Source organism: Nothobranchius furzeri, chromosome 16, assembly GCF_043380555.1.
Source record: "Nothobranchius furzeri strain GRZ-AD chromosome 16, NfurGRZ-RIMD1, whole genome shotgun sequence".
Classification (NCBI taxonomy): Eukaryota; Metazoa; Chordata; class Actinopteri; order Cyprinodontiformes; family Nothobranchiidae; genus Nothobranchius; species Nothobranchius furzeri.
This window is the reverse complement of record NC_091756.1, coordinates 56,086,954-56,099,376: the sequence shown is the minus strand read 5'-3', so window position 1 is coordinate 56,099,376 and position 12,423 is coordinate 56,086,954. Positions and strand designations below refer to the sequence as shown.

General features: G+C 40.8%; 1 protein-coding gene across 5 annotated transcripts in view; it reads left to right on the top strand.

Moving 5' to 3' along the window:
• Positions 1-12,423, top strand: part of LOC107387348 (inactive N-acetylated-alpha-linked acidic dipeptidase-like protein 2) — a 661,429-nt gene that overhangs the window by 632,070 nt on the left and 16,936 nt on the right. For 4 of the 5 annotated variants that reach the window (XM_054749605.2, XM_054749607.2, XM_054749608.2 and 1 more), the window contains one exon: positions 5,599-5,797. The exons of the other annotated variant lie outside the window; for it this stretch is intronic. In XM_054749605.2, coding sequence (XP_054605580.1) covers positions 5,599-5,797 — 199 coding nt within the window. The remainder of the gene's footprint in view (positions 1-5,598; positions 5,798-12,423) is intronic. 5 annotated transcript variants of the gene reach the window in all.

Below are 12,423 nucleotides of genomic sequence, written 5' to 3'. Positions count from 1 at the left end.
CCTGCAAAACAAGCCCAAACCATTAGCTCTCCACCACCATGCTGACATGAGATGTTTGGAGAAAGGCAAACACAACAAGTAGCACAGACATAACATGACAGACCCTATGAATGGTATTGTTTTCATTTGGGTAATAGCGTACGTACACACAGCACGGGGGTAAAACGCTTCTGCAGCCACTATCCAGAGCTTTGCCTTCACCATTTAAGCTAACAAAATAAAACCTTTAGATCAGGGGTGTCGAAGTCATTTTAGCTCAGGGGCCACATTGAGGAAAATCTAGTCCCATGTGGGTCAGACCGGTAAATTAAAAAAAAACTTCAGATTGTTTTCTTTGTTTTAATACAATCAGGCTGGAGCCTGAGGACAGTGTATCCAAAATAGTACAAGTACAACACCTAAAGTGTACTTGAAAAAAAAATCAACAAATAAAAAAAACATTCCTTAGTGATTCAAAGAGCTTACAGATCACATGGCAAGATCAGTTTCATGCAACACTTAAAATATATTTGACTCATTTTACTTTACATCTTTTAGCTTTCGCCAGCACATCAATATCAGAAGTCACATCCTGAGTGGCGGCCATCTTCAGGATGTGACTATAGTTCTTGTGTGAGCCTTGGGCGCAGCTTTGTTTTATTTATTACAGAGGAAACTTGCTCACAAAGATAAGTTTATTTTCACTCTACATTGTGAAGTATGAAAATAAAGTTTACACAACCATCTCACGGGCCGGATTGAACCCGCCTGCGGGCCGGATCCGGCCCGCGGGCCGCATATTTGACGCCCCTGCTTTAGATGTTACTACTTTAGATCATCTAACACATCTTTGTGCGGATGATTTAAAAAAGTTATATCTCAAATCTAACCATGTTTAGGGTAAGGCTTACAGATCTGTTCGAAATATCTAACCAGCTGTGGGCTAACAGTTCTCAGAACTGGCCTGTTCGAGGATATCTAGTTATTAGATTAACATGCCTGGACAATTAGTGAAGGTGTAACCGGATCCCTTCCGTGTTGGGTGGGTTAATGTTGAGGGATTTTGATGCCTAATGACAGAGGCTGCCCGCTCCAAGTCCACTCCCACAACACAAGAAGAAATGGGCAGATCTCAGGAGAGACAGTTTAAATAACTTTCATGCATTTGACATACCTGAGGAGCTCCATAAACACAAAGAAAATGACATTAAAGGCTGTCCGCTCCAATTACAGAACATGTGTAATTGTATACAAAGAAACAAATTTTACCCAGTTACAAAGGCATACAATCATTAGATGGCTTTAACCCGTTAGCATCTGGACGTGTGGGGCAGATACTTGACTTTATATTCTGTCATGAGACTTTGGCTTCCACGTTTTGGGTGGATAATCCACTCAAACTCTTTTCATGGATGTTGACCATTGCCTTCTGTTTATTTTATCACCTGAAAACCTGTAAAACACTTCAAACTGTCTCCACATGCTAGTGGACAACGAAAAACACGACAGTGCTCACCACTATGGATATCAGTCAGCGGGGCAGTCCACCATACGCTATTGGAGAAGACAAATACACCCTTTTTCTAAATAAAGGACTTTGGTACCTCCATCTGCTCTTGAGTCTCAAATGCAAGTTTTAAAGAGCAAATTGCAGGTTAGAGACTCCCTGTCACGAGATGGGTTGGAGGAGTAGGACCCGATATGCAGACACCCAGAACGACAAGAGGCAGGAGCGGATGTGAAAGAAAACATTCTTTTATTAGGATGAAAAAAGGTAAATAAAATCCAAGCAGGAGCAAAAGCCAAAAAATCCTAGAAACCTTGAGACCTGGAAAAACCACAAAGAAGGGGGAACAAAACCACGCTGACATGAACAATGGACCAACACAACATAGAGACGCAGACAGGGTTTTATACACAGGGACAAAACACAAAAGTGCTCAGGCCAATGGTGGACCTGCTGAGGTTCTAGTTGAGCGTGGCTAGACTGACCTGCAGAGCAAAATACTCAACACTTGTTTTTTTAGCTTTTTCCAAAAAATGTAATAAATCGTATGGCACTAACTCCTCTGTGCTTTCATTGTGTAAAAGTAGCTCACAGTCTCCAAAGGTTTGGAGACCCCTGGTCTGCAAGAAACCACAAACGAGTGAAGAAAATAGCATTTCTCCTTTTAGTGTAGATTTTGCACGATAAAGCTGGTTGAGAATTATAAACAATGTGCAAGCAGCAGTAGGGTCCAACAGAACGTGTAGAGACTAGTCCAGTAAATCGTCTTCCTCTTCTCTCAGTTCCTGTCCATGAAGTTCCAACTGAACACCCAAATGCAAACACACTCATGCGTCTTCCCCTGACGGATATGATGGATTGTAACAATCAAATTATATTTCATGAGTCCCAGCTGGCTGCAAAGTGAGACATTTTGTAGAAGAGAACAGCCCTGGCTGTCCATTTAGGGTCCTGTCCTCCTACTTTTACTCTGATGTTCCCAAACTTTTGGGACATTCTAATATTTAAAAATACCTACTTTCACCAGCCAGCATGTCTAAAAATATAGATTCACGTTTTTATTAATTATTTCATTCATCTATAATAATATCGACTTTAAGAAAGAAGTCTTGCTGTTTTTACCTTTAGACATTTTATTTGCCTTGGCCCTGTCATAAAACAAGAGTCACTAATCTCCTGTATCAATGCAAATTATTGTGGTGGTCTTAATCACACTCTTGTAAAACTGCTTTGATCCAAGTCCTTTTATATCAGCTATGGTGAAAATGCCACTGCATTTACCCTCATGATGCTTAAACTTGTAGCTCCCGGGAGGGGTGGAAGAAATCCAGTGGAATTTAAAAGATAAAATAAAATCCCTACAAATTTTTTGGCACTGTTTAAAAATGTATTCCTGACAAAAAAAACTTTGTAATACAACAAACTTTATACAAGGGTTTTGTTGCCTTAAACCTTTCAAAAGAGGTAAATTAAACAAACAAAAAAACATGCAAAACTATTATAATTGTAAAAATGAATAAGTGACTATCAACAGGAAATCTAAACTCGATCATTTGGTTTCTTACAGGTGGATTCAGATAAGGACTTAGGCCGTCTTACTCCATTAGAAGTGCGTTCAGTAGTTAACTCTAAGTGAGAGGAAACTCATTTGCAAAGCCAAATGTTCTGTGAAACAAGCTTTGTGTTGACAAGCTAATGAGGACTAATTTTGTGTGTGTGTGTGTGTGTGTGTGTGTGTGTGTGTGTGTGTGTGTGTGTGTGTGTGTGTGTGTGTGTGTGTGTGTGTGTGTGTATTGTGAATGATTCTTAGTTCTTCCATGATCAGTTGTAACTCACCTTTGACTCATGGCTCCAGGTAGAAATACAAGGTGGCTGGCACTATAAAATAACTGTAAAACAGTTCAAGGTTTTCCAAATTCTGTTCATGAAGGACTCAAATCTAATTTAATTTGTTCTGTATCCATTCGTCTGCTTTCACCCACTTATGTGAGTGCGGGTCACAGGGGCAGCAGCTCCAACAGAGAGGCCCATACCGGTATTTGCCCTGAAGAAAGAAGAAGAAGAAACTATCTTTTCTATAGAGCTCCGGGAGTTGACGTCACTTCTCCCGGCATGCAACAGTTCAAATTGAAACGGCTCCATTAGGCAGGTAGAAGCCGGCAGCTGGGCTATTTGTTATTGTCAGAAAACTCAATCAAACGAGAAATATGGTAGATTCCTGTTGTGCCCCAGGATGCAGAACAGACGCGGACGACATAAGGAATGAGACATCTACAGGATTCCCCAAGATCCGGAGCGCCGCAAATGTTGGATCATTGTAATAAAACGCGCTAGTGACCGGGCTAAAATGAAACTGTGGGAACCCGAGAGTAAAGGTTTTCGCTTATGCAGCGACCGCTTCATATCAGGTACTTAAACCAACGTTTCCTCAACTGTGTATGGTATTTATTTTAAATGAATTTATTACGATTCTTAATGGGCTTCCTAAACTTGTTCTGGTGTGGCTTTTTCTGTCTTATTACTCATAGCAACAAGTAAACATCACGTACAACGTTGCCTCGTGATTTCTGCGTGCTGCCGTTTACGTGTTTTATGATCACAGCAATTAACCGGCTAAGCTGTATTTAATTTTTAAGCAACGGTTGATTAATTGTCAGATCACACATAAAAAGCACTTTGGATTGCTATTATCTGTCTCACCGAGACAACTCTCAGACAGATCCTGAGACGCTCCTGCCTGACATATTTATTTTATTCACGGAAAAAAAATCAGACGTGATTTCTCTTGGCGTTCAGTTTATACATTCAAACAGCACAGCACTCCGTTTAAACTACTTACATGTAAATCTGTTATTTGTCCATCCATCCATCTATTTTAATCCGCTTATCCGGAGTCGGGTCGCGGGAGCAGTAGCCTAAGTCAAGAGGCCCAGACTTCCCTTTGCCCAGCCACTTGGGCCAGCTCCTCCGGGGAAATCCCAAGGCGTTCCCTGGCCAGGTCCGCTCCGACAGCTTCTGGCGTTTTTTTAAAAGTATCCCAGGGGCACGGTAAGGGTCGGAGATGTTTAATCTATTTAATTTCTGACTATATAAAAATGATTTATTCGGTTTTTAAGTGTGAAGTAAACTCTGACGGAGTAAGATCCAAGCCGATCCCGTTCATTTTGTTTACCTTTGTTGCCTGCCAACATGGTGTCTACTCTCTGAGAGTCACGTGACGCCCGGAGCTCTATCTCAAGATAAAAATCTCGAGGCGCTTCTCAAAAACAAAAAATGTTAAAATATAAAAAAGAATTTAGAAAATGGTTCAAAATATATTTAAAATGAGCACAAAATTGACAATTGTGGTTAAAAATGTAAAGAAAAAGAGAGTGTGAATAGGAAAGAGGGAAATCAGTGGATGCTGAGGAAGGTGGAATAGGTGGGGAGAGCAGACTAAAGAGAGAGTGGTGAAGAAGGTCATCCAAAAGCCAGCTTGAACAAGTGAGTTTTCAGCTGCTTTTTTCCATAGAAGCCATAGAAGACAAGCCAGAAATGAAATAAGGGTAAAGTAACCATTAGAGAATAATAACCATGGATCTTTTTATTTATTAAATGTGTTCGTCTCATAGAGCACCAGTCCTGTAACATCAGTCTGCACTAACATAAATATAATCTGGTACAAGGTTTTGGTTTTCACCATTAAGCTCATCATCACTATTATTAATAAATCTGAATTTTTTTACATCTCTTAAAACCGTAATGAGCATCAGCTTACATAAACATGACAGGCAATGGTTGCTCAGGGGTTGCAGGTTTGAACCCCAGCTCTGTCCATGTCAGACCTTACTATAGTTTACTCAGTAAAACCTCACCTTGAGCTCTGGATAATAAAAATGTACAGCAGTCAGCCTCCGGAGCTAAATCAGCCTCAATTTCTTCCACATTCATCCCAAAATAGTATTTTGGCTTCGTTTGACATTTCTAATTAAATCTGGACTCATTCTACTAATTTTTTTAAATCGTAGTATGGCACGGATATGCTTTTTAATAAACCGTTTATGGATTTTTTTTTTCATTCCCAAGTTAAACTGAAATGTTAGTTTGTATTTTTTTTCTCTGAATTTGTCCAGACCAGAATGCAGCATCTGCAGCCCTCCTGTCTTCAGCCTCAGCTCTCAGAGACCATGCAGCCTTCTTCCAGTCAGAAACCATGCGGTCTGCAAATGACCCAAAAGAGCGTGAGCCTGCCCACCTGCGGATGCTAAACGATGTGCTCCGTGATCTGGAGAAGAGTTTCATCATCCCACAGACCCCGCCTGGAGTTCACAGGTAGAAGTTAGGAGCTATCTGTCTGTCTGTTGTAGAGATGGAGATTAGTTCTGATCAGATTAGGTGGTCCTGGGCTTCTGATATCTTTAAATAAATTTAGAATGACACATTTATTCAAACAAAGATGTCTTGAATTTACACTCAGTGATTTTTTTGCCATTTCCATTTGTGAAATAACAGATCGTTATCCCTTTAAAACCCCAGATTGTTTCCGCATAAAAAAAGATTCATAGTTTGACCAAAACATTGTGACCAAACCAAGTCTTTGTTGACAACTTGCATTTTTATTAGTCATAGGGACACATCCTTTAAGAATTAAACAATACGCCCTCATGTGTAACTGAATGAAGATGTATCCTTGTTTAATTGTAGAGAAACTGATTTTTTTCCACGTTCTTTGTAACAGTACCAAACACTAGAGATTTCACACAGACATCAGACAGAAAACTGTTTTCTCTGCCATCACAGCACCACTGTCTCATATCTAAAGTGTTTATGCAATGATTGAGAAGCAGGAGTTTAGGGAGAACAAGCCTCAGAACAGGATGAATGTGCCAGCTGGCAGCAGCACTTTGTCACTCCAGGCCAACTATGGATGAAGACATCAAACTGCCTTACACTTCTAAATTAAAATGCTTTTAAGTTGAAATCTGGCATTGATGTACTAAAAGGTTTGAAAATGTGTCCACTATGACTGTCTGGAACAATTTTCAAACGATCACTAGAAAAAAACGATAATACTCACATAACCTGTAAATGTGTGGCTTCATGTCAAAATACCAAACTCCCAAGAGGACGGGGACATATTTTGTCCTTCAAATCGTATTTACTGTCCTACAGTACTTATGATACTATGTCCTCATTTGATTGATTTATTGATTAGTTCTGTAGGGGTCATATATAAAGTCTTAACAAAAGTTCAACCATCACAATGTGTTGATGAAGGTTAAATTCAAGGTTACAGTATTATTATTTCATCAATGACAAATGCAGACCACTTTAAGTAAAAATATTTCATTCAGTATTTTTTTTATTCCTTTAATCTACATAAAAGCTGGCTTTGATGGGTTTTTTTTTTACCTGGCCTAAAGGAACAGCAGTGTTTCCCTAGTGTGTCTTAAATGTCATAAACTTTTCTCTCCTAATAGCCTGATCATCTAATGTCTTTCAAGGCAGTCATTTATGGAATGCCAAATGAAAGGAGAGTAAGACGGTCACACAGTGTGTCATATATCCCCTGGAGTTATTTAAAATCATCACTTCATTTCAAAAGGTCTTCCAGTCCTCCACCATCACAGGGATAATTAAAGAGGCCTTTATTAAATGTCAACTATTTAGCATGCAAAACTCTTTATTGTCAGAATATGGTGATGGGGAATAAAGCAGTAATGTGCATGATGATCATACTGGTGGCAGTGCAGCTAAATGGATGTGGCTGGAACACAGAGGTGTTCTCAACATGCCGGCAGATGAAAATAGTGGATTACCGTCTGCAAAGGCTAATTGTCCAGAAGTTTCTCTTTAGAAGCAAGAGGCATGAATTACTTGTAAACTGAATCAGGTATTCACCAAAAATCTAAATTCATCTTCTTTCTATTGTATCATTTTTTCCACATCGTCATGGTCTGGTTAGTCACAGGCTGTTCTTTCCAGGGGAGTCTGGGAAAACTCACCTAAACCCATAGCTGTTACTCTTAGTAGTGAATAAAAGGCATAAAAACTACAAGTCGGTAGCTTCTATTTAAAGGGATACAAGGCAGTATTGGCTTGCTTTTAGCACCCCCTAGTGTATAATAGGGAACCCAAAGAGAAACCTACCCCCTTGCTGTGCGTCTGTCTTTTCAACACTTTAATCTAACTATTGAAATGTCTCAGTAGAGGTTGATCACTAAATTAAAGAAACCAGCTGTGGTCACTATCGAAAACATGCAGGAAATGTGCTGGAAGCAATCTCCAGCACCAGGCATTTCAGCTACCCTTTTACAGGGACTGGACCAGCACTCTGAAGTTGTAGGTGCAATATTCTGGCCATGGAGGGTGGTGGGGGTCTGAGCTGCATTTCATTAGCCACGTAAAGGGTCATTTTTACGGTGCATGTCCGGTGCCATTGAGGAAAATTTTTTTTTACTTTTGGCCAAGAGTGAATTATGCGTTCCCATGAGATATTAATGTGTTCCCTGAAGCAACGATTCTGTTCCTCTCCTCTCTTCCTCCAGACTCTGGGGGCCTTGATTTCCAAAGAAAATGCAAAATTTACTTTCATCAGAGAACATAACCGGACCACTCAGCAACAGTCCAGTCATTTTTGTCTTTAGCCCAGACAAGACACTTCTGACACTCTCTTGATCAAGAGTAGCATGACACAAGGAATGTGACAGCTGCAACCTGTCTTGCATACATCTGTGTGTGGTGGTTCTTGAAGCAGACTCCAGCTGCAGTCCACTCTTTGTGAATCTCCTCCACATTTATGACTGGGTTTTGTTTCACAATCCTCACCAGGGTGCGGTTATTCCTACTGCTTGTACACTTTCTTCTACCACATCTTGTCCTTCCCTTCTCCTCTCTATTAATGGGCTTGGACACAGACCTAATTGAACAGCCAGCCTCTTTAGTAATGACCTTTTGTGTCTCATCCTCCTTGTGCGAGGTGTCAATGGACGTTTTTTGGACAACTGTGAGAACCATGGGCGTTGTACCTAGTCTGATTGCAGACAGAACAAACCATTTCAGCCTATTTTAGACAAGACAGGTAATGGAGACAAATGACTCCAGTCATGTCTCAGGAAGTAAACAAATGATCCTCTGAAGAGGTGTCTATAGAGTTGATAAAAATGCTTCAGTCATTATCATAGAAACGCAGATGCATACAGAACATATTTTAATCTGCTTTGCACACTGGTGCCTGCATCTAGAGCATTTGATTGCTTTGCAGACAAAAATGTGTCACGTTGTATTTTTTCCCAATTTTGGTATGAGAACCTTCCCCGTGTAACTAAACCCCACATCATCTGAATATGCATCTAATGGTCCATTATGTAGCTAAATGTGTGTTTTAACATTTGATTAAACTTCTCACTTTTACTTTGCAACAAGAAAAGAATGAACAGATTCACAAACTCTGTTAGTTTAAACAGGAGTCATAATGCTGATAACGGACAGAAAAATAAAGGTAGCAAAAGACTTAGAAGTGGGGCATGTTTAACAGATAACAGATCTAGAAAATCGTATCAGGTGCATCAGATTTAAAGTGGGTTGCAGTCTCTCCTCTCACCCATATGTAATTAAAAGAAACAAAGTCCATCCACCACACATGTAGAATAATAAATTACTGGAGGTGCCAAACTTGAAACTAAAATTCGTCATCGTAGGAAAAAATAGTACACGAGATTCCCTTCAGTAATTCTGCACTCTGCAGTAACATGATAGGGTAGCCTGATTTAAATCCTCATCAGCCATCTATCTTTCATGCTGGGCATCCACTTATTTTTCAACTAGTTCTGCATATGGAGCAGAACAGGAATAATGTAACACAAACCTTGTGCTTCACAGTATTTCACACATTTTTATTCCTTCTGACAAAATAAGCAAAGGGGGACCGGCTTAAGCTGCAAAGGATTGGATTCTCTTTCCTTTTTTTGGTTTGAGGGGTCCCTTTCCAGGATGGAGCAGCACTAAATACTTTGCTCCAAATGGTGCATAATATGGTGAAGGCTCTAGATCGGTTGAATCAATGTTAACTATTGAGCTGAGGAACAAACAAGACTCATAATAAATCACCATTGACTTAAAGTGCCATGCTCCCTCTCACCTGCATGGAGATGGAGGCTCTGTTCGAATCAAACTGCTTGTGATGGGCGTCAGAGCATCCACTGTCTCCTGGCTTGTTGACCATTTGTCTGATAGACCTCAGTATGCTCAGCTGTAGTGATCAGTAACACTGCAGAGGACTGTTTGGTCTCTGGTTCTGGTTACGTTTTACCCCTTAGACTTAAGTGAGTTTCTCCACCTGCAGAGGTTCTTTGACATTGCAGTGGTCAGGTGTATAAAGAACGGACAGGCTGGAGCTGAGGTGTGTGGGTCTGGTGGACATCTTTGTGGAGCGGTCTTTCAGGAATTATCTGCTCCTGAATGTGAGCAAGGAGATGGTTTACTTTAACTCCAAACAGACCATTATTATCTTGCGTGACAATGTTGTGGAAGTTGGAGGTCAGCTGCTCTCAAGTATTTTATGCTGAATGAGTTTCCATATATCTGTCTGTCTAAAATGGTGAATGGCCTGTATATGATGTAGCGCCTTCTAGAGTCCTGACCCCCCCCCCCCCCCCCCCCCCCCCCAAGGTACTTTACAGCACAATAAGCCATTCACCCATTCCCACCCTAGTGGTGATGAGCTACATTGTAGCCACAAATGCCCTGGGGCACACTGACAGAGGCAACGCGCTGGTCCATCCATCCATCCATTTATTTATCTGTCTTTTGAGACGCCAGATCACTCATTCACACTTCTTACCAATTGGTGGCAGTAATCCATTTCACATTATTTGACAGCCTCCTTAAATCTCAAGGAAATCAGGTGTTCATAAACCTGTCTAAAATTAGCATAAATGTTACATATGAACAACCTTATTTTGACTACAATACAGTTAAAGTCCCATTAGTCATCACACACTGATGAAATTCATCTCTGCATTTGACACATCCCGTGGGGAGTGGTGAGCTGCAGCTGTGTGGGTCCCACTATTAGTCTTTGGTATGACCAGACCGGGATTTGAACCCTGATCTCCCCATCCCAGGGCAGACACTCTACCACTAGGCCACTGAGAAGGAATCAGCCTATGTGTGGAGGTCCTGGGAGTGTCAATACAGCAAGACCAGAAGGCAGAAAAAATAAGACGTCGTCTAGCGTCACAGTCTTCGCCTTCAGTGGACCAAAACTGGACATGCAAGAATTACCTACAAATATTTGTTTAACGTGTCTGGATAACGTAAATAGTCCACAATGGTCTTATTTGCACCAGAAGGTTCCCATAACTGGACATCCTGATGTTGAACAGCAGACATCATCTGGCGACGTCTTCAGCGATCCAAAAAACTGGACGTGTAGAAATGACCTAGAAAAGACATCCCTGTGACGTGTCTTTGGGTTACAGCCTGCACATAGTCAGGTAGACTCTGGCCTAGTCCACACGTAGCCGGGGTTTTTTTTCAAAACGAATATCCGCCCCTCCAAAAACTTGCATCCACACCACCTCGTTTAAAAAAAACTCTGTCCACACGTACCCGAATAAATACGTTGTTAAGGACATGCCAGACATGTAGGCGGCAGTACTTCCCCCGTTCTTAACCTCGTCCTTCGTCTGTGGTCTTCCGCAAGGAGCAGTAATTCCGCTTGCAAAAACAAACAAGCAAAAAGCGCTTGGACAATTGATAAAGCGAGCGCAGCTCTGAGGGCATCCATGCTGTCGGCTAGTGTAAACACAGGTCGCACACGTGATGTCAGCATTTTTTTGTCGTGGAAAGTGACGTTGCGGACCTTAAAACTCCGGTTTTGTCTGTCCACACGCAGACACCCAAAACGGAGAAAACGCAGATCTTCACTTTGGCCGGAGTTTTTAAAAAGATCCGTTTTCGTGTGGATGGCAGGCCAAAACGTAGAAAAATATCTACGTTTTGGCAGATCCCCGGCTACGTGTGCACAGGGCCTCTGTCTCTGCTTTCAGGTTTTTCTACTTTTCCACTTGATTCTTCCAGAATAAACTCAGTCTGTTCAGTGTTATTCACAGTTTATGGCAGTAAGACGCATGTTAATTGTCCTCTACCTTCATTAGCATTGAAGCTAAAATTTGCTGCTTCATCACGTTTGAAAAGCATTAAGGCTTAATCGCTCTCATTTATTAAGGAAGTCTCCATTCCCTCAAAGAATTGGGACAATTAGTCTAGGAGTGCTAAACAATTGTTACACTATTTACTTAAGCATGTTTAAATCAAGATGAACACAATTCAAGCATTTTTCATGCCATAGTGCTCACATTTTAGTTTTTTATTAAATGCAAAACAAAGCTTCAAAACAACCAAATAATGTCTGATTTCTACAAGATAGTATGAAGAGTGTTAGATCAGTTTAAACACATCATAAATAACTGGATTTAATCAAACCAAACATTTACTTTCAAAATTTCACTGTGTGAAAGTTTGATGTAGGGTTCTGTGGTGATTATGTAGAGGCTACCGGGGAAGTCAAAGATATAAAAGACAGAAACCCATCTTCAAAAGCAGCGTTTCAGAGCGAAAAGATGGCAGCGAGTAAGTAGGATGCGTGGTTGAGTTCCCGACCATTTTCTTTAGAAAAGTATTATCTAGTTAGAACTTTGCCGAAAACTCAACGCCTAACACTTCGCTTTACTCCTGACGTGCATTACTGTTCCTAGATAGCTCAGTAGATTAGCAGCAAATCCCAAGAGGAACAAAAGCACACGCACTGCTGCCCCAGAAGCTAGTGCATCCTCGAGACAAAGTGATATTGTTACTGTGGTAATTTCATATTCCTTGGCCTCGTTGACACTGAATTCAAGCCCTAGCAAGTGGGATAAGTTTAAGCAGAAATATGACATAATCATGGCACTGAT